Source organism: Macaca fascicularis, chromosome 6 (assembly GCF_037993035.2).
Source record: "Macaca fascicularis isolate 582-1 chromosome 6, T2T-MFA8v1.1".
Classification (NCBI taxonomy): Eukaryota; Metazoa; Chordata; class Mammalia; order Primates; family Cercopithecidae; genus Macaca; species Macaca fascicularis.
Genome location: NC_088380.1, coordinates 85,296,994 through 85,322,657, shown reverse-complemented (window position 1 = coordinate 85,322,657; position 25,664 = coordinate 85,296,994). Strand labels below are relative to the sequence as shown.

Below are 25,664 nucleotides of genomic sequence, written 5' to 3'. Positions count from 1 at the left end.
AGACAAGGTCTCACTCTTGCCCGGGCTGGAGTGCGGTGGTGCCATCAGAGCTCGCTGCAGCCTCGACGCCCTGAGCTAAAGCAATCCTCCCACCTCAGCCTCCAGAGTAACTGGGACCACAGACGCACGCCACCAGGCCCAGCTAATTTGGGGGGTTTTGTTTTGTTTTGCTTTTGTAGAGATGGGGGTCTCACTATGTTGCCCAGGCTGGTCTCAAACTCCTGGACTCAAGGATCCCGAAGTGTTGGGATTACAGGTGTGAGCCACCGCACCCAGCCAGCTTTTGTTTATGTAGGCTATTTATATCACATTTACTGTAACAGAAATTTAAAATTTTAAAATTATTTTTAAAAAAGAAATGGACTGCATGTTGACATAACATTTTTAATTAAAGAAATAACTATTTTCCACAAGAACAAAAGTGTAGCTAGAGGAGTGGTGACAGGTTACATCCTGGCGAGTCTCTCTAAAGTCTGACTAACAGAGGACTGCTGACTTCTCATACCTGCTTCTGCATTCACCGTGCTGCTACCATACCCTTAGGTAGTCTCTGGAAAACACTGTGTCCTTGTTAGAGAATGACAGTAAAAATGGCAAAAACATTTATTAAGGACTGAATTATGCCCCCCATGCCACCCACCGAAATTTATACATTGAAGTCCTAAGCCCTGGTGTGGCTCTATTTGGAGTGAAGAATTAAGGCTAATGAGGTCATAAGAGTGGAATTCTGGTCCCATACAATTAATGTCCTTATAAGAAGAGACACTGGAGAGCTTCGTCTCTCTGCCATGTGAGGCCACAGCAGGAAGACAGCCACCCACAGGCCAGGAAGAGAGCCCTCGCTAGGACCTACACGGGCAAGCACCTCGATCTGGAACCTCCCTGCCTCCACAACTGTGAGAAATCAATGACTTGTTTAAGCCTTTTTTTTTTTTTTTAAACAGGATTTGAGATTGGTTATATTAAGGTAACAATGGAAGCATGAATACAAAATGAACCCACACATAGGAAAAAGAAACAATACAGAAACCACTGAGGTTGCTAATAATAATGATGCCTATTTCCAAGGCAACTGAATACATTATGAGACCACTGAAGTGACTTTTAGCTACCTTGTTTAGTGCCTCTGTCTTGTGATGGAGAAACAGTGGCCCACCTGCAGTTGTCATCATTTCTATGACCTGACATCTTTCAAAACCATGGAAAGATCCAACTGACAATCAATTACTCTATACCTTAATAGTTACATTACTATTAGTAGTATAATATTAATCACTGATAATATTACTATTATTAAGAAAACCTGTGTGATAAAGTTGGTTTGGGCAATATGAATAATGCCTGTGTTAAACACTCTGTGGTGACCCGAGGCACCACATAAGCAGGGGACATTATTTAGCCAAGGTGTAATTGAATCTGTATAGTAATACAAAACTGATTTCTCTGGGATTTTCTCAGAGTTTTTTATAGGCCAGGATTATCTTTTTAGCCACATTACTGCAATCTCAGTCATGGCCCCAAGGCATTGCTATGACCCCTAGGCACTGCTGGATTCCAAAATGTCTTCTCAGTATTTAAAGAAAGATGAAATATTCTCACTATCCTCACTTCTGTCTGTGGCCCCATTATTTTTCCAGTTCCTTAAGTCTAAAGGCTTGAAGCCATCTGAGTAATCCTCTATCTCACACGTCCGTGTATTATTTTGGAACATCTTATACACACAGTTTTCTATTTGTGAATCTAGTGGCACCCAACTCCTCTAGTTGAGCAAGTCAAAAGTCTAGGAGTCATCCTTGATATCTCTCTCCACCTTACTTCTCCCTTCACATACTCTATGCATGGAGCAAGTCCTATCAGTGTTACCCCCTAAAGGAATCTCTGAAAGCCAAGCACTGTGCTGCACCCCCAATGCGACCATCTAGTCCAAGCTCTCACCATCTTTCATGCAGACTTCAGCAGTGATTTCCAAACCGGTCTCCATTCATTCTGGTCTCCTCTCCACACTGCTTCTAAAGTAACCTTTGAAGATGCTAATCTGATCATGTCATATGTTTTGTTCATTTTTCCCTTTCTTTTCTTCACCAAGGGCTTTAAGGATTTTTCTAACATGTTCAAGTGCTTCCTATTAAAAAATCCCCCACAGATAATAATTATAAACTCTGGGCAAAACACTAAATAAAAGAGACTTAAGGCAGGTGAAAAGTGAACAAAAGTAGGCTTAGAACACTTGAAAGTTAACACATGAAAGAACAAAATGATGTTGGCTTTTTCTGTGTTTTTTTTTTAAATGACTTGAAGCCTGAAAGAAAATGCCAGTCTGGTCCCAGCTATGGTTCTGATGGTAAACCCATAGGCTTGCTGGTTTGAAGAGCCCAAAGACAGGGTTTGGGAAAAGTACAGCTACTGAAATACAAAAGGGAAAGTTCCAGAAAGGAAAGAGCCAGAGAGAGAGAGAGAGCCCTAAAATCTAACTATCATCTTTGTCCAGATATCTGGCAAATCTTGAATCATGTATACTAGGACGTACTCCAGACCTCCTGGTTGAGGCCAAAAGAACTGAAAATAGTTGTGTCCATCTGCAGGTAGACAGATTATAGTTTCAGTTTGGTCAGGTTAACTGCTTGCTTTAAAAAACAAAACCAAAAACAAAACCAACACTTTTCTGAGAAACACAGTTTCTACAATGGATCACTCACAATGGCTAGGATATTATTCAAAATTACTTGACATACAAAGGGAAACATGATTCATTCTTAAGAGAAAAGACAATCAATGGAGATTCATCCCTTGATGACCCTGATGCTGGAATTAAGCTTCAAGGATTTTAAAGCAACTAGTATAACTGTGCTCAAGAATATAATGAAAAATATGATAATAAAGATTGCTGTAATCCCAGCACTTTGGGAGGCTGAGGCAGTTGGATCACTTGAGGTCAGGAGTTTGAGACCAGCCTGGTCAACATGATGAAACCCTGTCTCTACTAAAAACACAAAAATTAGCCACGTGTGGTGGCAGGCACCTGTAATCCCAGCTACTCGGGAGGCTGAGGCAGGAGAATCACTTGAATCTGGGAGGTGGAGATTGCAGTGAGCCGAGATTGTACCACTGCACTCCTGCCAGGGCAAAAGAGTGAGACCCCATCTCAAAAGAAAAAAAAAAAAACATTGAAAAGGCAGTACCTTTCTGCAGAGTAATAGAAACTATTTTTTGAAAGCCAAATGGTAATTCCAGAACTGAAAAATACAGTGTCTAAAATAACAAACTCAATGGCTAGGCTTAACAGCAGAATGGACATGACTGAGAAAAGAGTTAGTAAATGCAAAAATACATCACTAGAAATTATCCAATCTAAGAACAGAAAAAAAGAATTTTAAAAATAAACAAAGTGTGACCAGGCACAATGGTTCATGCCTGTAATCCTAGCACTTTGGGAGGCTCAGGTAGGAGGATGGTTTGAACCCAGGAACTCAAGACCAGCCTGGGCAACATAGGGAGATCCTGTCTCTACCACACACACACACAAAATGTTAAAATTAGCCAGGCATGGTACCATGTACCTGTAGTCCCAGCTACTCAGGAGGCTGAGGTGGGAGGATGACTTGAGCCTGGGAGGTCAAGGCTGCAGTGAGCCATAATTCTACCACTTTACTCCAGCCTGGGCAACAGAGCAAGACCCTGTCTCAAAAAAAAAAAAAAAAAAAAAAAGACGTAAATAAAATAAAGTATCAGAGATTTGTGGAAAAATAAAACAAACGCAATTAGAGTTCCAAATATGGTGAAAGACAATTACAGATTCAAGGTTATAGCACATCAAGAAAAACTAATACAGGCTGGACATGGTGGCTCACACCTTTAATCCCAGCACTTTGGGAGGCCGAGGCAGGCAAATCACCTGAGGTCAGAAGTTCAAGACCAGCCTGGCCAACGTGGTGAAACCCCATCTCTACTAAAAATACAAAAATTAGTTGGGCATGGTGGCACACGCTTGTAATCCCAGCTACTCAGGAGGCTGAGGCAGGAGAATCACTTGAACCCAGGAGGCAGAGGTTGCAGTGAGCCAAGACTGTGCCACCACACTCCAGCCTGGACGACAGAGCGAGACTCTGTCTCCAATTTAAAAAAGAAAGAAAGAAAAACGAATACAAAGAATATATCCAGGCATATCATAGTCAAAATGATTGAGAGAAAATCTTGAATGCAGCCAGACTGAAACACCGTATATAGGAGAACAATAATTAGAATTACCACTGACCTCATCAGAAACAGTGGAGACCAGAAGGCAGTGCAACAATATATTGAAGAATAATAATTACAAAAACTTTCAACCAAGAGCTTCAAGGCCCTGTGCATAGCCTGTCCTCAGCCTTCACTCCAGCCTCATCCCACCCACTCTCCCTCCTACTCTCTGCATTGTAGTCACCAGGACCTTTGTAATTACTGTTCCCTCTGCTCAGCAGGCCCTCCCCTCTGCTGCCCTCAAGCCTTCCTGGACACCCCACCTAGTGTATTATTTCAGTTACTGACTCTCATAAAATCCCTGTTTTCTTCAGAGCACTTAGTCCGTTTTGTCATTACATATCTGTATTAGTCCATTTTCATGCTGCTGATAAAGACATACCCGAGACTGGGTAACTTATAAAGAAAAAGAGATTTATTGGACTCGCAGTTCCACGTGGGTGGGGAAGCCTCACAGTCATGGCGGAAGGTGAAAGGCACTTCTTACATGGTGGCGGCAGGAGAGAAAATGAGAACCAAGCAGAAGGGGTTTCCCCTTACAAAACCATCACATCTCATGAGACTTATTCACTATCATGAGAATAGCACAGGAAAGATCAGCCCCCATGATTCAATTATCTCCCACCAGCTCCTTCCCACAACATGTGGGAATTATGGGAGCTACAATTCAAGATGAGGTTTGGGTGGGGACTCAGCCAAACCATATCAATATCCATTTAATTAACCACTGGCTCATCCACTAGACTCCATGAGAGCAGGGGTCCTGGCTGTTTCCCATGGCCAGCACCTTACACAGAGGCTGCCTTGCATAACACAGGTGCTCCATCAATATCTGCTGAAGGAAGGAAGGAATGAAGGAAGGTTACCACTATTTTTATCAGTCATCATTTCATACTTACTTTACAATCACTTAGCTTCTCTTAGTTCTCCCAGGAAATCAGAAACAGCTTTAGGGTTTTCCACTTCTGCTGGTACACTGTACGAAGGGCAATCAAAAATCAAGAACCAGAACAAGCCAGTCCTGTGAGTTCATGTCATCTAATTGACACTTGTTTAAAAACACAGCATGCATGTAATGACATGTGAAGCCAGGACCCTATGGTGTTCTCCATATTTTTGTTTCTTTTAGTTTAATGACCCTTGAAAATCAATAGCATAAATCATGATTATTGAGCTCCTGAAACCCATATTGAGTCACATACTTCTCTGGTAGTGTTCTCTGGTTTGTCTAACCTCTTTCCTGAAAGTTCCTATTGCTTTTATAGTCAAAATCACTATTTAGGACAATGCATTTAATCTTTCTAAACCTAAATTTTCTTATTTATAAAAGGGAGCTAATAACAGTACCAACTTCATGTAATTAACATGCTTAAATGACTAGTCCAGTGCCTGATCAATAATAAATGCTTAATAAAAAGTAACTGTCATGATTTTAATACTTTTTGATCCCTTAAGAAACCTTGTGCTATAGATACAGGATACCCAATATAAACAATAAAAGTTTAATTTTTTTTTTTACTGGTTACTGCATTTTAGTTATCATTTAAGTCATTCACAATTGATAACTCAGCCGGGCATGGGGGCTCACGCCTGTAATTCCAGTGCTTTGAGGGGTCAAGGCGGGAGCATCACTTGAGCCCAGGAGTTTGGGACCAGCTTGGGCCAAATCATGAGAACCTGTCTCTACAAAAAAATATTTTAAACAATTTTTTAAAAGTTAGCTAGCTGTGGTGGCACATGCCTATAGTCCTAGCTACTCAGGAGGCTGAGGCAAGATCACTTGAGCCCAGGAGTTCGAGGCTGGAGTGAGCTATGATCATGCCGCTACACTCCAGCCTGGGTGATAGAGACCTCGTCTCTTAAAAAAAAAAAAAGAAAAAAATACTCAAGATACTCATGTTGGTCTATATTATAACACTTTATTACTAAGAATTAATAACCTCAACATCCCATTCCCTCATGTCAAGTAACTGGAATGAATGTTTATGAAGTATTCTTTAATCAATGATTTAAGCATGTATTTGCAAGGTTTCAGTAGTTCCCTGGAAAACTTAAGCTCTGAAAGGGTACTGACTATGGCTGCATCTCTAAGTGCCATGGAGTGGACTGCTTAAAAGATAGAGCTCATGCACTGGCTCACGCCTGTAATCCCAGCACTTTGGGAGGCTGAGGTGGGCAGATCACAAGGTCAGGAGATCGAGACCATCCTGGCTAATATGGTGAAACCGTGTCTCTACTAAAAATACAAAAAATTAGCTGGACATGGTGGTGCACGCCTGTAGTCCCAGCTACTCGGGAGGCTGAGGCAGAAGAATCACTTGAACCCGGGAAGCGGAGGTTGCAGTGAGCCAAGATCACACCATTGCACTCCAGCCTGGGTGACAGAGTGAGACTCTGTCTGGAAAAAAAAATAATAATAACTCATTCAACTCAGTGTCTGGAAATCAGCAAGAACTTAACAAATGTTTGGTGCATTGAATTAAATTGAGTCCACCTTGAGCCTTCCTACAGCCCAATTCTTCCATATTCCCTTCCTTTCCCTGAACTAGTTGGAAGGATGGTTCCTTCCAGCTAGTAACATTTGAATGTCCAATTTTCTGCAGAATTAGATCCTAGAAAGGAATGTGTTAAATACATGCCCAGTGGAGTATCTCTCATGTCTTCTTACCTAGGACTATCAATTAATACATAGGTAGTTATAATGATCCAGTACACAAAAGGAAGACAAATTCAGTACAATTTACTCGTTTTTCTTAATCATGTGGCACCAGGACTGAAGTCTCCAAAACTAAAATGAGGTCAAAAGTTCTTATAAAGCCAATATAATCTGTTTGGCTTTCAGTTGACTGTTTCCCAAAATCAAATCTGGCAGAAGCACATGTCAAAATCTTTCCCACAGAGGATAAATTCTGGTATTTTTTTATGTAAAGCAAATCCAGCAATCAAAAAAAAAAAAAAATCTGAGCAAATTACGTGCAGACATAGAACATGGAAATAACCAGGCTTCTTCCTGTACTCTCCCACCCTACGCAATACTCCTCCTTCAAGGCAATTAATGTATACTGAATTTGGCATACATTTGGTAATAATAAAATAAATATTGACTACATATCTCCTGTGTGCCCATCTCTCTTTCTCTGATACCCAGAGAAGATCCTCTTTGATTTGGGATGACTCGGGGTTTCCCCTTACCACTCAGTGCTTACAGTGGTTAAATCATTCACGCAGCGGGGTGCGGTGACTCACGCCTGTAATCCCAGCACTTTGGGAGGCCGAGGCGGGCAGATCACGAGGTCAGAAGATCAAGACTATCCTGGCTAACACGGTGAAACCCCGTCTCTACTAAAAATACAAAAAAATTAGCCGGGCGAGGTGGCGGCGCCTGTAGTCCCAGCTACTCTGGAGGCTGAGGCAGGAGAATGGCCTAAACCCGGGAGGCGGAGCTTGCAGTGAGCCGAGATAGCGCCACTGCGCTCCAGCCTGGGCGACAGAGGGAGACTCCGTCAAAAAAAAAAAAAAAAAATCATTTAACCTGTGATGCCTTGATTTTAAAACAAGAAGGATAGTACCTGATAAAATATTTAAAGTCAGCACCAACTTACTAAAATTGCTATTTCAATAGCTAGATTTGTGGGATATTGGTATTAAATTTCAAATACAAGATCATGTAAGTTAAAATTTAGGATGAAGTGCAGTAATTACCATACAGTAGAAATGTAACAGAGCAGAGAAGCTTGTATGGAGCCAGGTGATCCACAAATTGTGAGCACAGTGGTGCTATAATGAATGAGGGATGGATGACTAAGATCAATGCACTTACATTTCATTCCTTTCCCTTGTACTGAAATATTCTAATATCACCACTAAAGCAGCACGTTTTTATGTATTTTTTGAAGCTGAGAAACATGCTGGAGTTTCCTGTGTTACAGCCTCAGTGGATGACATACAGTTTGAGGAGACAGCTAGGTAAGTGACATTGCTCCATCGCTCCTTTCTCCTAGGTTTGTTGGTTCATCTGGGACGTGTATTGGTGGCACCTGTGCTTACTCATGCAGAGGTAGTGATCTTGTTTCTTAATAAAATAAATAACATGTGACCCAATTTAAGTAAAAAAATAATCACAGGTCCTACTTAAAAGAAACACTCCTAAGTGTAACTTCACAGTCTTAATTTTGTGGAGAAATAGTTCTCAGCCTGAGATGCATTGTGGCATAAGGCATAACAGCCAAACAGACTTTCTGCAGGCTCCTTTTTTTAATTGTCTCACTCTGCGCCCAGACTGGAGTGCAGTAATGCGATCTCGGCTCACTGCAACCTCTTCCTCCTGGGCTCAAGTGATCCTCCTGTCTTAGCCTCCCAAGTAGCTGGGACTGCAGGCACATGCCACCGTGCCCACCTGGCTAATTTTTTTTTTCTTTTTGTAGAGACAGGGTTTCATCATCTTGTCCAGGCTGATCTCAAACTCCTGGGCTCAAGCGGTCCACCCACTGGCTTCCCAAAGTGCCGGGATTACAGGCATGAGCCACCATGCCTGGCCACTATAAGCTAATTATTAATGTCCCCTTCCTGTACTAGAAGAATAACTAATGATAATAAGATCTTTATGATGGTGAATTTCATCATTAGATTGTTAGGTAAACATTAATTCATCTAAGTAGAGAGAGTAAATTATGAAAAACATTTAATGTGTGAAAGTTCTTAACCATCTCTTATTGTAGAAAATTTTAAGATACACAAACATTTCAAACGTACTTATTTAGGTTAGTAATTGCGAAAACCGTGATTACTTTTGCACCAACCTATAAAACAAGAGAGGATAGTACAGTGTATCCCGAGGACCCCTCACCCCCAGCTATAGAAATTATCAACTCACAGACACTCTTGCTTTATCAATACCTCTCTACACTCCCCCATATGCCTGGATTGTTTTGAGGAAAATCCCAAGCATCATCTATATATGTCATGCATCACTTAATGATGGGATATGTTCTGAGAAATGCATCCTTAATGACTTCATCCTTGTATGAGCATCATAGAGTGTACTTACACAACCTCAACAGTACAGCCTCTTACACACCTAGGGTATGTGGTGTAGCCTATTGTTCCTAGGCTACAAACCTGTGCAGCCTGTTACTGTACTGAAAACTATAGGCAATTGTAATACCATGGTGACTATTTGTGTGTCTAAACATGGCTAAACATTAAAAAGATACAGTAAAATACAGTGTAAAAGATTGAAAAATGGTACATCTGGCCAGGCGCGGTGGCTCATGCCTGTAATTCCAGCACTTTGGGAGGTCGAGGTGGATGGATCACCTGAGGTCAGGAGTTTAAAACCAGCCTGGCCAACGTGAAACCCCATCTCTACTAAAAGTACAAAAATTAGCCAGGTGTGGTGGCGGGTGCCCTTAATCCCAGCTACTCAGGAGGCTGAGGCAGGAGAATAACTTGAACCCAGGAGGCGGAGGTTGCAGTGAGCCCAGATCATGCCATTACACTCCAGCCTGTGTGACAAGAGCGAGACTCCGTCTCAAAAAAAAAAAAAAAAGGTACACATGAATGGAGCTTAGAAGGCTGCAAGTTGCTCTGCGTGAGTCAGTGAGTGAGTGCTGAGCAATGTGAAGGTCCCAGACGTTACTGTACACTACCATAGATTTATAAACACCACACACTTAGGCTACACCAAATTTATAAAACATTTTCTCTTTCTTTAATTATAAATTAACTTTAGATTACTGTAATGTTTTTACTTTATAAACTTAAAAAAATCTTGTTGATTCCTTTGTAATAATACTGAGCTTAAAACACAAGCCTTTTATAGAGCTGTACAAAAATATTTTTCTTTATGTCCTTACCTTATTCTATAAGCTATTTTCTATTTTTAAAATTGGTTATTAAAAACTGTGACACAAACACATACATTAGCTTAGGCCTACACAGGGTCGGGATCACCAGTATCACTGTTCTGCTTCCACATCCTGTCTCACTGGAAGGTCTTATGGGATTTATTAAACCAGGATTCAGTATAGGTGATAGGTGTCTTAAGTGTCTTTTAACATAAAATTTTCCCTTCCTTCTTTTATCTTGCAATTTATTTTTTAAAGAAACCTGGTTGTTTGTTTTATAGAATTTACACATTCTGTATTTGCTCATGTAGCCTTGATTAATGTGTTCTCCTGTCCTTTGTATTTCTTGTAATCTGACAGTTACATCTAAAAACTGACATGATGAAAGTTTGATTTTTTTTTTTCTTTGAGATGGAGTCTTGCTCTGTCACCCAGGCTGGAGTGCAATGGCGCGATCTTGACTCACTGCAACCCGGGTTCAAGCAATTCTCCTGCCTCAGCCTCCCAAGTAGCTGGGACTACAGGCCCCTGCTACCATGCCCTGATAATGTTTGTATTTTTAGTAGAGACGGGGCTTTGCCATGTTGGCCAGGCTCAAACTCCTGACCTCAGGTGATCCACGGTGCTGGGATTACAGGCGCCTGCCACCACGCCCAGCTGATGAAGGTTTGATATTTTCGTAAAAATTTCTCATGTCAAGGCCATATAATATCTAATGATCATAGGCTACAACCATTCTGTCATTAGATATTGGTAACATGGTAATATGCTAATTCTACCATTTCTTCTTCATTTGTTTTCTAAAATACTTCTCTAGAGGGAAACTCACTAATGACCTGAGTATCCTGAGGAAAAGTTTGTCCAGGAAAGGCTTGACTCTTTCCCTTTATTCATTAGGAACGTACAGATTTTCATGTACTTGATATGTTACAATGCATCAATGTTCTTATTCTTTTTTTTTTTTTTTTTTTTTTTTTGAGACAGAGTTTCACTCTTGTCGCCCAGACTGGAGTTCAATGGCGCGATCTCGGCTCACTGCAACCTCTACCTCCTGGGTTCAAGCAATTCTTCTGCCTCAGCCTCCCGAAGTAGCTGGGATTACAGGTGCCCGCCACCAGGCCCAGCTAATTTTTTTGTATTTTTAGTAGAGATGGGGTTTCACCATGTTGGCCAGGCTGGTCTCAAACTCCTGACCTCAGGTGATCCACCTGCCTCAGCCTCCCAAAGTGTTGGGCAGGGTTGAGCCACTGGGCCTGTGCAATGTTATTATTCTTACAGAAGCTCAGAGTGCCGCGTCTTTGCGCAGTGGGAGCTTCTTCAGTTTAATCCGTAAGTCCCTTGAACAACAGCCCAAAGTTAAAGATGTTTAGTAACTCCTTGGCCTTCTGCTATAAAATGTTTCAGTCTCATCTTTTACATTTCCCCCCCACAAACTTAGAATCCGTTACCTCTCCAAGGAGTCCTGATTCCTTGCAGTAGACATGAGAAGCAGAGACCACAACCTGGGCAGGAAAGGTGCTCCTCACATCAAAATGGGCATTAGTTCTTGGCCTTTTCAGTGGACGGAATTAGAAATTATGTATTTTTAAAGCATTTATATTAATAATCTGTAATCATTTAGGGTTATATGGTTTTACTTAATTTCTTTGATTTTGTGTCTGTATCTCTGGTTTTTAATTTTATTTTATGCTGAATGTCTTGATATTTAAAGACATAAACTTACTTGATTCAAATTAATACGTATATACACATTCATTAGATTCAGAATAGCAGTACCAATATTATCACTAACAAATGAATAGAGAAAGTAGTTTAAGATTATTTATGAAGTTTCTTTCTCAAACTATGTCTCATCTGGTACAGTCAAGTCACTGTATTTTGAAGTCACTTGAAATAATCCTTTTCCATGTGGTTAAGCTGCTGACTTCATACATTCTTAAGTTCATTTGTTTAATTTGCTTTTTTATTTTGTAGGAATGACTTTTCTTTTCATTTAATTTTGTTTTATAGTTTAAAATATCTACAGGTACCAGAGTCCAATCTGGAAAATAGACCCATTTCACCCCGGGGAATCTGGCTCCTCCCTACCTTCTATCTAGGCCCCTCCCTCTCCCTCTATGTAACCATTTTATTTATTTTGTGGCTTATCTTTCTTTTTTTAATGTAAAGAAATATTTATATATATCCTCACTTTTTTCACTTAAAATAAAAATGAGGTGGAGAAAAGTATATATAGTGTATAAAGTATACGCTGTAAAAGTATACAGTATTTCTATCTAGAAAATCACTCCATACCAATATGCAGTCATATGCTGCATAGCAGCATTTTGGTCAGTGACAGCAGTCCCATAAGATTTTAATACTGGCCGTGTGTGGGAGCTCACACCGGTAATCCTTGTACTTTGGAAGGCTGAGGTGGGTGGATCATCTGAGGTCAGGAGTTTGAGACCAGCCTGGCCAGCATGATGAAACCCCATCTCTACGAAAAATACAAAAAATTAGCTGGGCGTGATGGCACGTGCTTGTAATCCCAGCTACTCAGGAGGCTGAGGCAGGAGAATCACTTGAACCCAGGAGACGGAGGTCGCAGTGAGCCAAGATTGCACCACTGCACTCCAGCCTGGGCAACGAGAACAAAACTCCATCTCAAAAAAAAAAAAAAAAAAAAAAAAGATTTTAATACTGCATTTTTACTGCATCTTGTCTATATTTAGCTATGTTTGGATACACGAATACTTACCACTGTTTACGGTTGCCGACAGTATTCAGCACAGTAACATCCTCTACAGGTTTGTGGCCTGGGAGCAATAGGCTAGACCATATAGCCTAGGTGTGTAGGAGGCTATACCATCTAGGTTAGTGTGGGTGCACTCTGTGATGTTTCCACAACAACAGAATCACCTAATGAAGCATTTCTCAGAACACATCCCTGTCATTAAACTAGGCATAACTATAAGTAGATATTCATCATTCCTTTTAATATCTACATAGTACTCCATTGTGGAAGCACACTACATTATTCAACTGGTCCTCCACTGATGAACATTTAGATTATTTCCAGTCTTTTGCTATTACAAATAATATTTCAATTTGCAGTCTTGTGCAGATGTCTGTTTGTATTTTTGCCAGTATATTTGTAGGATAGATTTCTTTCTTTCTTTTTTAAGACAGAGTCTCGCTCTGTCACCCAGGCTGGAGTGCAATGGCGTGATCTTGGCTCACTGTAGCCTCTGCCTCCCAGGTTCAAGCGATTCTCCTGCCTCAGCCTCCCTAGTAGCTGAGACTATGGGCATGTGCCACCACACCTGGCTAATTTTTGAATTTTTAGTAGAGACGGGGCTTTGCCATGTTGGCCAGGCTGGTCTCAAACTCCTGACCTCAGGTGATCCACCTGCCTCACCCTCCCAAAGTGCTGGGATTACAGGCATGAGCCATCATGCCTGGCCTTTGTGGGATAGATTTCTAGAAATTGGATTGCTGAGTCAAAGGGTAAATGAATATGTCATTTTATTAGACATTGCCAAATTCCTCTCCGTAGCAGTTGTTATGTAGGTTTTATCAGTTTTCAAACTTGTAAAATTAAAGGTTAATAAAACTGTGCCAGAAATTTAAATTTGTTCAGATTTCTAATATAGAAATTAATTGTTTATATAAATATGCCTATGTATGTATTATTAAACTCTTTCTTTACCTCCAGTTTTTCTGCCAAAAAATGCTACAGATTATGACAGGTATGTAGAGTAACAATATATGCTCAAAGGCTTTAACCAGATGTGGTCACTCTTCTAGGTAAACCCAACTGGTTCATCTTATAGACTGTCTTTAATATATCTAGACCAGATGCTGTGGCTCGTGCTGTATCCCAGCACTTTGGGAGTCCAATCCAGGAAGATCATTTGAGCCCAGGAATTTAAGGCTCCAGTGAGCCATAATTAAACCACTGCACTGCAGCCTGGATGACAGAGTGAGATATGTGTATCTGAACAAGCCTCTCTACTATGATTAAAATAGTGTGAATTGCAATTATTTACCAGAAGTCTGAATAGGGTAATGTTTCCAAGGCTGTGGAGCCAGATAAGACCAGGGTTTGAACTCTGATCCTGCCACTTGCTATGTCACCTTCTAAGGCCATTTCCTGATGGGAATGAAATGGGAATGATAATGCCCACCTCATGGGATTACTGCTTAGTGAATGGTGTGTTGTTAGATTATGATACAAAGCATTTAGCATGGTGCTTGATTTTTATTATTATTATTATACTTTAAATTCTGGGGTACATGTGCAGAATGTGCAGGTTTGTTACTTAGGTATACATGTGCCATGGTGGTTTGCTGCACCCATCAACCCGTCATCTACATTAGGTATTTCTCCTAGTACTATCCCTCCCCTAGCCCCCCCACCCCTTGACAGGCCCCAGTGTGTGATGTTCCCCTCCCTTTGTTCATGTGTTCTCTTTGTTCACCTCCCACTTATGAGTGAGAACATGCAGTGTTTGGTTTTCTGTTCTTGTGTTAATTTGCTGAGAATGATGGTTTCCAGCTTCATCCATGTCCCTGCAAAGGACACAAACTCATCCTTTTTTATGGCTGCCTAGTATTCCATGGTGTATATGTGCCACGTTTCCTTTATCCAGTCTGTCACTGATGGACATTTGGGTTGCTTCCACATCTTTGCTATTGTGAACAGTGCCGCAATAAACATGTGTGCATGTGTCTTTATAGTAGAATGATTTATAATCCTTTGGGTACATATCCAGTAATGGGATTGCTAGGTCAAATGGTATTTCTAGTTCTAGATCCTTGAGGAATCGCCATGCTCTCTTTCACAATGGTTGAACTAATTTACACTCCCACCAACAATGTAAAAGCGTTCTTATTTCCCCACATACTCTCCAGCATCTGTTGTTTCCTGACTTTTTAATGATTGTCACGTAACTGGCGTGAGATGGAATCCCATTGTGGTTTTGATTTGCATTTCTCTAATGACCAGTGATGGCGAGCTTTTTTTCTTAAGTTTTTTGGCCACATAATATCTTCTTTTGAAAAGTGTCTGTTCATATCCTTTGCCCACTTTTTGATGGGGTTGTTTTTTCTTGTAAATTTGTTTAAGTTCTTTGTAGATTCTGGATATTAGCCCTTTGTCAGATGGATAGATTGCAGAAATTTTCTCCCATTCTGTAGGTTGCCTGTTCAGTCTGATGATAGTCTCTTTTACTGGGCAGAAGCTCTTTAGTTTAATTGAGCCCATTTGTCTATTTTGACTTTTGTTGCCATTGCTTTTGGTGTTTTAGTCATGAAGTCTTTGCCCATGCCTATGTCCTGAATGGTATTGCCTAGGTTTTGGTTTTTTTTTAGGATTTTTATGGTTTTAGGTCTTATGTTTAAGTCTTTAATCCATCTTGAGTTAATTTTTGTATAAGGTGTAAGGAAGGGGTCCAGTTTCAGTTTTCTGCATATGGCTAGCCTGTTTTCCTAACACCATTTATTAAATAGGGAATCCTTTCCCCATTGCTTGTTTTTGTCAGGTTAGTCAAAGATTAGATGGTTGGAGATGTGTGGTGTTATTTCTGAAGCCTCTGTTCTGTTCCATTGGTCTATATATCTGTTTTGGTACCTGTACCATGCTGTTTTGGTTACTGCTGGTATAGTTTGAAGTCAGATAGCATGATGCCTCCAGCTTTGTTCTTTTTGCTTAAGATTGTCTTGGCTATTCAGGCTCTGTTTTGGTTCCACATAAAATTTAAAGTAGTTTATCCAATTCTGTGAAGAAAGTCAATATAGCTTGATGGGGATAGCATTGAATCTATAAATTACTTTGGGCACTATGGCCATTTTCACGATATTGATTCTTCCTATCCATAAGCGTGGAATATTTTCCCATTTGTTTGTGTTCTCTCTTATTTCCTTGAGCAGTGGTTTGTAGTTCTCCTTGAAAAGGTCCTTCACATCCCTTGTAAGTTGTATTCCTAGGTATTTTATTCTCTTTGTAGCAATTGTGAATGGGAGTTCATTCATGATTTGGCTCTCTGTCTGTTATTGGTGTATAGGAATGCTTGTGATTTTTGCACATTGGTTTTGTATCTTGAGACTTTGCTGAAGTTGCTTTTCAGTTTAAGGAGATTTTGGGCTGAGATGATGGGATTTTCTAAATATACCATCATGTAATTTGCAAACAGAGACAATTTGACTTCCTCTTTTCCTATTTGAATGCCCTTTATTTCTTTCTCGTGCCTGATTGCCCTGGCCAGAACGTCCAATACTGTGTTGAAGAGGAGTGGTGAAAGAGGGCATCCCTGTCTTATGCCAATTTTCAAAGGGAATGCTTCTAGGTTTTCCCCATTCAGTGTGATATTGGCTGTGGGTTTCTCATAAATAGCTCTTATTATTTTGAAATATGTTCCATCAATATCTAGTTTATTGAGAGTTTTTAGCATGAATGGGTTGTTGAATTTTGTTGAAGGCCTTTTCTGCATCTATTGAGATAATTATGTGGTTTTTGTTATTGGTTCTGTTTATGTGATAGATTTCGTTTATTGATTTGTGTATGTTGAACCAGCCTTGCATCCCAGGGATGAAGTCGACTTGATCATGGTGGATAAGCTTTTTGATGTGCTGCTGGATTCTGTTTGCCAGTATTTTATTGAGGATTTTCACATCGATGTTCATCAGAGATATTGGCCTGAAATTTTCTTTTTTTGTTGTGTCTCTGTCAGGTGTTGGTATCAGGATGATGCTGGCCTCATATAATGAGTTAGGGAGGAGTCCATCTTTTTCTGTTGTTTAGAATAGTTTCAGAAGGAATGGTACCAGCTCTTCTTTGTACCTCTGGTAGAATTCAGCTGTGAATCCATCTGGGCCTGGATTTTTTTGGTTGGTAGGCTATTAATTACTGCCTCAATTTCAGAACTTGACATTAGTCTATTCAGAGATTCGACTTCTTCCTAGTTTAGTCTTGGGAGGTTTTATGTGTCCAGGAATTTATCCATTTCTTCTAAATTTTTTAGTTTATTTGTGTAGAGGTGTTTGTAGTATTCTCTGATAGTAGTTTGTATTTCTGTGGGAGCAGTGGTGATATCCCCTTTATCACTTTTTATTGTGTCTATTTGATTCTTCTCTCTTTTCTTCTTTATTAGTCTGGCTGGCGATCTATCTATTTTGTTGATGTTTTCAGAAAAACAGCTTCTGGATTCATTGATTTTTTTGAAGGGTTTTTCATGTCTCTATCTCCTTCAGTTCTGCTCTGATCTTAGTTATTTCTTGTCTTCTGCTCACTTTTGAATTTTTTTGCTCTTGCTTCTCTCGTTCTTTTAATTGTGATATTAGGGTGTCGATTTTAGATCTTTCCTGCTTTCTCTTCTGGGCATTTAGTGCTATAAATTTCTCTGTACACACTGCTTTAAATGTGTCCCAGAGATTCTGGTATGTTGTGTTTTTGTTCTCATTGGTTTCAAAGAACTTATTTATTTCTGCCTTCATTTCGTTATGTACCCAGTAGTCATTCAGGAGCAGGTTGTTCAGTTTCCATGTAGTTGAGCGATTTTGAGTGAGTTTCTTAATCTTGAGTTCTAATTTGATTGTACTGTACCCTGAGAGACTGTTTGTTATGATTTCCATTCTTTTGCATTTGCTGAGGAGTGTTTTACCTCCAATTATGTGGTCGATTTTAGAATAAGTGATATGTCGTGCTGAGAAGAATGTATATTCTGTTCATTTGGGGTGGAGAGTTTTGTAGGTGTCTATTAAGTCTGCTTGGTCCAGAGCCGAGTTCAAGTTCTGAATATCCTTGTTAATTTTCTGTCTCGTTGATCTGTCTAATATTGACAGTGGGGTGTTAAAGTCTCCCACTATTATTGTGTGTCTCTTTGTAGGTCTCTAAGAACTTTCTCTATGAATCTGGGTGCCCCTGTATTGGGTGCATATATATTTAGGATAGTTACTCTTCTTGTTGAATTGATTCCTTTACCAATATGTAATGTCCTTCTTTGTCTCTTTTGATCTTTGTTCGTTTAAAGTCTGTTTTATCAGAGACTAGGATGCAACCCCTGCTTTTTTTTGCTTTCCATTTGCTTGGTAAATATTCCTCCAGCCCTTTATTTTGAGCCTACGTGTGTCTTTGCACATGAGATTGGTCTCCTAAATACAGCACACTGATGGGTCTTGACTCTTTATCCAATTTGCCAGTTTGTGTCTTTTAAGGGGAGCATTTAGCCCATTTACATTTAAGATTAATATTGTTAAGTGTGAATTTGATGCTGTCATTATGATGCTAGCTGATTCTTTTGCCTGTTAGTTGATGCAGTTTCTTCATAATGTCGATGGTCTTTATAATTTGATATGTTTTTGGAGTGGCTGGTACCAGTTGTTCCTTTCCATGTTTAGTGCTTCCTTCAGGAGCTCTTGTAAGGCAGCCCTGGTGGTGACAAAGTCTCTCAGCATTTGCTTGTCTGTAAAGGATTTTATTTCTCCTTCACTTATGAAGCTTAGTTTGGCTGGATATGAAATTCTGGGTTGAAAATTCTTTAAGAATGTTGAATATTGGTCCCCACTCTCTTCTGGCTTATAGGGTTTCTGCAGAGAGATCCGCTGTTATTCTGATGGGCTTCCCTTTGTGGGTAACCTGACCTTTCTCTCTGGCTGCCCTTAACATTTTGTCCTTCATTTCAACTTTGGTGAATCTGACGATTATGTGTCTTAAGGTTGCTCTTCTCAAGGAGTACCTTTGTGGTATTCTCTGTATTTCCTGAATTGGAATGTTGGGCTGTCTTGCTAGATTGGGGAAGTTCTCTTGGATAATATCCTGAAGAGTGTTTTCCAACCTGGTTCTATTCTCTCTATCACTTTCAGGTACACCAATCCAACGTAGATTTGGTCTTTTCACATAGTCTCATATTTCTTGGAGGCTTTGTTTATTTTCATTCTTTTTTCTCTTATCTTGTCTTCTTGCTTTATTTCATTAAGTTGATCTTCAATCTCTGATATCCTTTCTTCTGCTTGATTGATTCAGCTATTGATAGTTGTATATGCTTCACGAAGTTCTCATGCTGTGTTTTTCAGCTCCTTCAGGTCATTTATGTTCTTCTCTAAACTGGTTATTCTACTTAGCAATTCCTCTAACCATTTTCCAAGGTTCTTAGCTTCCTTGCCTTGGGTTAAAACATGCTCCTTTAGCTCAGAGGAGTTTGTTATTACCCACCTTCTGAAGCCTTCTTCTGTCAGTTCATTGAACTCATTCTCCATCCAGTTTTTTTCCCTTCCTGGCAAGAAGTTGTGATCCTTTTGTGGAGAAGAGGCATTTTCGGCCTTTTTGCACTGTTTTCTCCCCATCTTCATGGGTTTATCTACCTTTGGTCTTTGATGCTGGTGACCTTCAGATGAGGTATCTGAGTGGACGTCCTTTTTGTTGATGTTGATGCTATTCCTTTCTGTTTGTTAGTTTTCCTTCTGACAGTCAGGCCCCTCTGCTGCAGGTCTGCTGGAGTTTGCTGGAGGTCCACTCAAGACCCTGTTTGCCTGGGTATTCCCAGCAGAGGCTGCAGAACAGCAAAGATTCCTTCCTGTTCCTTCCTCTGGAAGCTTTGTCCCATAGGGGCACCTGCCAGATGCCAGTTAGAGCTCTCCTGTATGAGGTGTCTGTTGGCCCCGACTGGGAGGTGTCTCCCAGTCAGGATACGTGGTGGTCTGGGACACACTTGAGGAGGCATTGTGTGCCTTATCAGAACTCAAACGCTGTGCTGGGAGATCTGCGGCTCTCTTCAGAGCCATCAGGCAGGGATGTTTAAGTCTGCTGAAGCTGCGCCCACAACTGCCGCTTCTCCCAGGTGCTCTGTCCCAGGGCGATGGGAGTTTTATCTTTAAGTCCCTGGCTGGGGATGCTGCCTTTTTTTCAGAGATGTCCTGCCCAGAGAGGAGGAATCTAGGGAGGCAGTCTGGCCGGAGCAGCCTTGCTGAGCTGTGGTGGGCTCTGCTCACTTCGAACTTCCCGGTGGCTTTGTTTACACTGTAAGGGTAAAACTGCCTACTCAAGCCTCAGCAATAGTGGACGTCCCTCCCCTCACCAAGCTCGAGCGTCCCAGTTTGACCTCAGACTGCTGTGCTGGCAGCGAGAATTTCAAGCCAGTGGATCTTGGCTTGCTGGGCTCCATGAGCGTGGGACCTGCCAAGCCAGACTACTCGGCTCCCTGGCTTCAGCCCCCTTTCCAGGTGAATGAATGGTTTTGTCTTGCTGGTGTTCCAGGTACCACTGGGGTATGAAAAAAACACTCCTGCAGCTAGCTCGGTGTCTCCCCAAATGGCCGCCCAGTTTTGTGCTTGAAACCCAGGGCCCTGACGGTGTAGACACCGGAGGGAATCTCCTGGTCTGCGGGTTGCAAAGACCATGTGAAAAGCTCAGTATCTGGGCCGGAGTGCACCGTTCCTCACAGCACAGTCCTTCACGGCTTCCCTTGGCTAGGGGAGGGAAATCCCCCAACCCCTTGCACTTCCCTGGTAAGGTGATGCCCCACCCTGCTTCGGCTCCCCCTCCATGGGCTGCACCCACCGTCCAACCAATCTCAATGAGATGAACCGGGTACCTCAGTTGGAAATGCAGAAATCACCCCCTTCTGCATCGATCTCGCTGATAGCTGCAGACTGGAGCTGCTCCTATTCGGCCATCTCGCCAGCAAATCCCACGGTGCCTGATTTGCACACAACATTCAATAAAGAGTAGTCATTGTTATTAGTATGGCCACACTGAGAAACATTAAACTTCATTTAATTAATGACAGGGATTTTTATTGTTAATGAATTGTCGATAATTCCTTGGTAATCTTTTGGACTTTATCTGTTTACATCCCAGCATCCCAAAGAAAGATTGGTCTCCTTGAAGTCAGCAGTTTTGTCTTATTAATCACTGTGTCCTTTGACCCGGCTTAATGCCAGGACTACTCAGTAAAATGCCAGTTAACTCAGTAAGCATTAGTGAAATGTATAAGTTAGAAAAATAAAAGATGTTTTTAGGAAGTTTGAATATGAAGAAAAGAAAAACATCTTGAGATATAATAAGTTTGAGAGAAAGATTTTGGAAAGAAGCCTTGAGCATTGTCATAGACTGATGGAGAATTGGGGAAGAGGCAAAGATTGAAGGCAGAAAAGAGGACAGAGTTGATGAAGCAGAGCCAACAAGGGAGGGGACAGGGTCACGGGAGGATGGGACCAATGGCACAGGTAAAGAATGAGATTAGGTCTCAAGAGATTCCCTCTTTCCCTGAAAAGAAGAGCAAAGAGAAAGGTGCAAATGCAGTTTAACTTTGAAGTTAAGGAAGAAAAATCCAGGGGGCTTCTATTGGATAACCTCTTACCTTCTGCTAAGGGGAAGGGATTAGAGCTGACTGAAGGGCCTGAACACAAAAGTTTTGGAACAACGTCAGGTTACATGATCGAAGTGAGTAGACCACCTAGCATCAATGAGGGCCATACAAACCAACTGAAGCTGATCAGTTTGCCTGCTTGCATTTTTGTATATTTGTCCATTTATGCATTAACTTTTTTTTTTTTTTTTTGAGACGGAGTCTAGCTCTGTTGCCCAGGCTGGAGTGCAGTGGCCGGATCTCAGCTCACTGCAAGCCCCGCCTCCCAGGTTCACGCCATTCTCCTGCCTCAGCCTCCCGAGTAGCTGGGAGTACAGGCGCCCGCCACCTCGCCCGGCTAATTTTTTTTGTATTTTAGTAGAGACGGGGTTTCACCGTGTTAGCCAGGATGGTCTCGATCTCCTGAACTCGTGATCCGCCCGTCTCGGCCTCCCAAAGTGCTGGGATTACAGGCTTGAGCCACCACGCCCGGCCGCATTAACTAACTTTTAAAAATAAATATCAGTTGTATAGATTTGCTGGTGTATTTGTCTTAACTTCTCTTGGGAAAACAGCTGCTGTATAGTCAGTATGTGTTGCGGATTTGGAGTCATGTCGCACACTATCTCTGTAGAGGTTCTTTTCTGTTTAAATATTGGTGGTCCGCTAACACCATAAGTGTGGTTTACAGTAATCGGCCTTTGTTTTTAAGCGCTGTCTTTTTCCATTATCATTAACCTGAATTTCCCATGCATGAACATTATCAGCATGATAAGGTGGAACTGCTTTATGGCATGCATTTAAGTAATCTTTAAGTCTGATCTGAAATAAAATGTGCTAGAACTACTGAGTTTTGTTTGTTTGCTTGTTTGTTTTTCCCTAGAGTTGGACAAGTTATAACCATCAGAGCAAAAGTTACTAGAGCGTTCAGCACAAGCATGGAGGTAAGAGGCACCTTTTCAAACGGCTGCCTGTTGGTGCTCATTTCTTCATTGTTTACAAAGGGTAGAGCAGGAGGCCTAGACTAATATTTGGAGTTAATGAGATTCTCTATTTCACAAGGCTCTGGAATGTGTAGTCAGGTCACAGGTAAATAATAGGCAGTGGATGTTTCCAGTGTTTCCTAGCTAAAATTCAACATGGCCGGGCATGGTGGCTCACACCTATAATCCCAGCAATTTGGGAGGCTGAGGCAGGAGGATCACTTGAGGCCAGGAATTCGAGACCAGCCTGGGCAACATAGCAAGACCCAATCTTTAAGAAGAAAAAAAAAATTAGGCAGCACCGTGGTAAGTGCCTGTAGCCCTGGCTACTCGGGAGGCGGAGATGGGAGGATTGCTTGAGCCCAGGAGTTTGAGGCTACGGTGAGCTATGATTGTACCACTGCATTCCAGCCTGGGTGACATAGCAAGACTTTGTCTCTTAAAAAAAAAACAAAAAAAACTCACATTTCAACATGATACAATACAGTATTTCTACATAGAAGGATATACAGAAAATAAACCTGCAAGAGAAAAGGACACTCTTAATTCTTCATAAAGTATAGATTTTATTTCTTAATCATGCTGACTCCACTATTATTCTATTTGTTCTCCATCCCCTCACCCTCTGACAGAAACTAGTCCCATGATTAAGTAGTTTTTGAAAAGCAGGATAACTGGACTTTAGTAAGAAGGTAAATTTAGAAGATTTTTTTTTTGCATCCACTTGGTTTTCTTTTCTCTACCATTGTGAATACCGGATTCTCGGGGGCTCTTGAGATCTCTATTCAGGTTAAATTAGGAGGAAAGGCATTGCTGGATCTCATATTGCACCTTCCAGCTTGCTCAGGAGCCATCCTTCGATCTCTGGGCATGAAGACATGGAAGAGCTTGTATTCGTTTGCTAGGGCTGCCGTAACAAAGCACCACAGACCGGGTGGCCTAAACACAGAAGAGTATTGTCCCATGGTTCTGGGAGCTAGAAGTCCTACATCAAGATATGGGCAGGGCTGGTTTCTCTGAGGGCTGGAAGGATAATCTGTTCATGCCGCTTTCCTATTCTCCCATGGCTCTCTGTAGTCTTTGGTATTTCCTGGCTTCTGCTGCATCACCCGATCTCTGCCTTCATCTTCACATGTGTTCTCCTTGTGTGGGTGTCTGCTTCCAAATTTCCCGTTTTTATAAAGATATCAGTCATATTGGATTAGGGGCCTGCCCCACCGCAGTCTGGCCTCATCTTAACTAATTACATCTGCAACAGCACTATTTCCATGTTTACATTCAAAGGTATTGGGGGTTAGGACTTAAGAATTTGGAAGGGGGAACACAGTTCAACTGTAACAACTGGTTTGACAGTAACCATGCCCTTGGTGATGGCTTTACCCTGATGTGGTCACCTCTTTTTTTAATTTTTGTTTTTGTTTTTGTTTTTGAGATAAAGTCTCACTCTGTTGCCAGGCTGGAGTGCAATGGCAAGATCTCGGCTCACTGCAACCTCCGCCTCCCGGGTTCAAGCAATTCTCCTGCCTCAGCCTCCCAAGTAGGTGGGATTACAGGCGCCTGCCACCACTAATTTTTGTATTTTTAGTAGAGACGGGGTTTCACCATGTTGGCCAGGAGGGTCTCAATCTGACCTTGTGATCTGCCCGCCTCGGCCTCCCAAAGTGCTAGGATCGATCACAGGCATGAGCCACTGCGCCCGGCTGATATGGTCACTTTCTAGCAGTATCCAAATAAACAGAATACAAAGCACTTGAAGAAAGCAGAAAGGAAATGCTTGTGAAAGAAACAAGCTCTGTCAGTGAATGGTGTTTCTGGACGCTGTTTATTCAACTGCAGAGCTCTTAGCCTTTGCACACAGGAGCCTCTGGGCTTGGCCTGTCTCCTGAGGGCCACACATTCTCCTGATAGACAGTCCAAATATAGATAAAAGCTCCTTTTCATTTCTCCTTTTCCTCCTCTTCCTGAGACAGGCTAGAATTTCTAAAGGAGGCTTATCTAAAAGCTAAATATCTAAAAGAAAAATAAAACCCAGTGAGTTTGAAACCACAGATTTCTGATGCTAGGGAAAGTAAACCCTAGCCTCCACTGACTTTCTAGGCCCGATCTGCCATGCAGAATTTTGTTCTCTTTCATCCTCCGCAGATCATGACCAGGGAGCCTCTAGATTTTGTCGTACTTTCTACCACCTGGTAGAAATTTCTTGGATTTTTTTTTTCCCTAACTCTAGATGCCAACTAAACATTTTTATTTTTACTTTTTCAAACTGGAAATGTCCTTTATGGTCATCCTGTTTAATTTCAGTTTCCTGCCACAACTGAGGCCAGCCCTCTGCTAAGTTGTTGAGCAGAAATAAATGACTGGCTTCCCCCTGAATCCACAGCAAGCAGGAGCTCTGCTCTGTGCCAAACCCACTTCCAGGGGATTCTCAGACTCTATTAATTAGTCTCTTCCCTTTTCCCCGCTCTGGAAGGTGTGCGATGCATTACTATTAATAGATTATATTGTCCCATTTGCACTAAGAGCACATTATATGAGGGGTTTTTTTTTTTTTTGGTCCTTAGAACATGTCTTTAAAAATCAGTTTTATTGAGATATAATTTACAACATTAAAATTCTCCCATTTTAATTATACATTTTGCTGAGCTTTGACAAAGTCATACAGTTGGATCACCACCACTATAATATACAATGTTCCCATCACTACACGAAGCCCCCTATGCCCCTTTGCAATCAGCTCCCTCAGGTCCCAGCTTGTGACAACCACTCATTTACTTTAGGTCAGTACCCTTTTTTTTGCCCTTTACTATATTTTGTATAAATGGAATGATATAGTATATATAATAATTTGTGTCTAGTTTATTTTACTTAGCATAATGTATTTGATTTCTGCTACTGGTTATTATATTATTCTCATTCTATTAATTTTGGGTTTAGTTTGCCTTTCTTTTTCTAGTGTCCTAAGGTAGAATCTTGGGAAATTGATTGAATTTTTCTTTTTTTCAAATATAAGCATTTAAAATCATAAAATTTTCCTCAATGTATTGCCTTACCTGCATCAAAATATGTCCTTTTTTTCTTGTAAATTCTTCCCTGACCTCTAGTCTGTCTAGATATGTGTTGTTTAATTTCCAAATCTCTGATGATTTTTCCAGACATATCTTTGTTTTTGATTTCTAATTTAATTCTTTTGCAGAGAGAGAACATAATTTTTATAATTTCAATTATTTTAAATTTGTTTAGACTTTTTTAATGACCCAAAATATGGACTATTA

General features: G+C 41.0%; 1 protein-coding gene across 3 annotated transcripts in view; it reads left to right on the top strand.

The window, feature by feature from the left end:
* The window catches only part of ACOT12 (acyl-CoA thioesterase 12), a 66,164-nt gene that overhangs the window by 394 nt on the left and 40,106 nt on the right, over positions 1-25,664 (top strand). For all 3 annotated transcript variants that reach the window (XR_012413800.1, XM_015451651.4, XM_005557297.5), the window contains exons 2-3: positions 8,133-8,202; positions 22,293-22,353. Coding sequence is in view for 2 of the 3 variants with exons in the window: in XM_015451651.4 (XP_015307137.1) it covers positions 8,133-8,202; positions 22,293-22,353 (131 nt within the window). In the remaining variant the exon portion in view is untranslated. The remainder of the gene's footprint in view (positions 1-8,132; positions 8,203-22,292; positions 22,354-25,664) is intronic.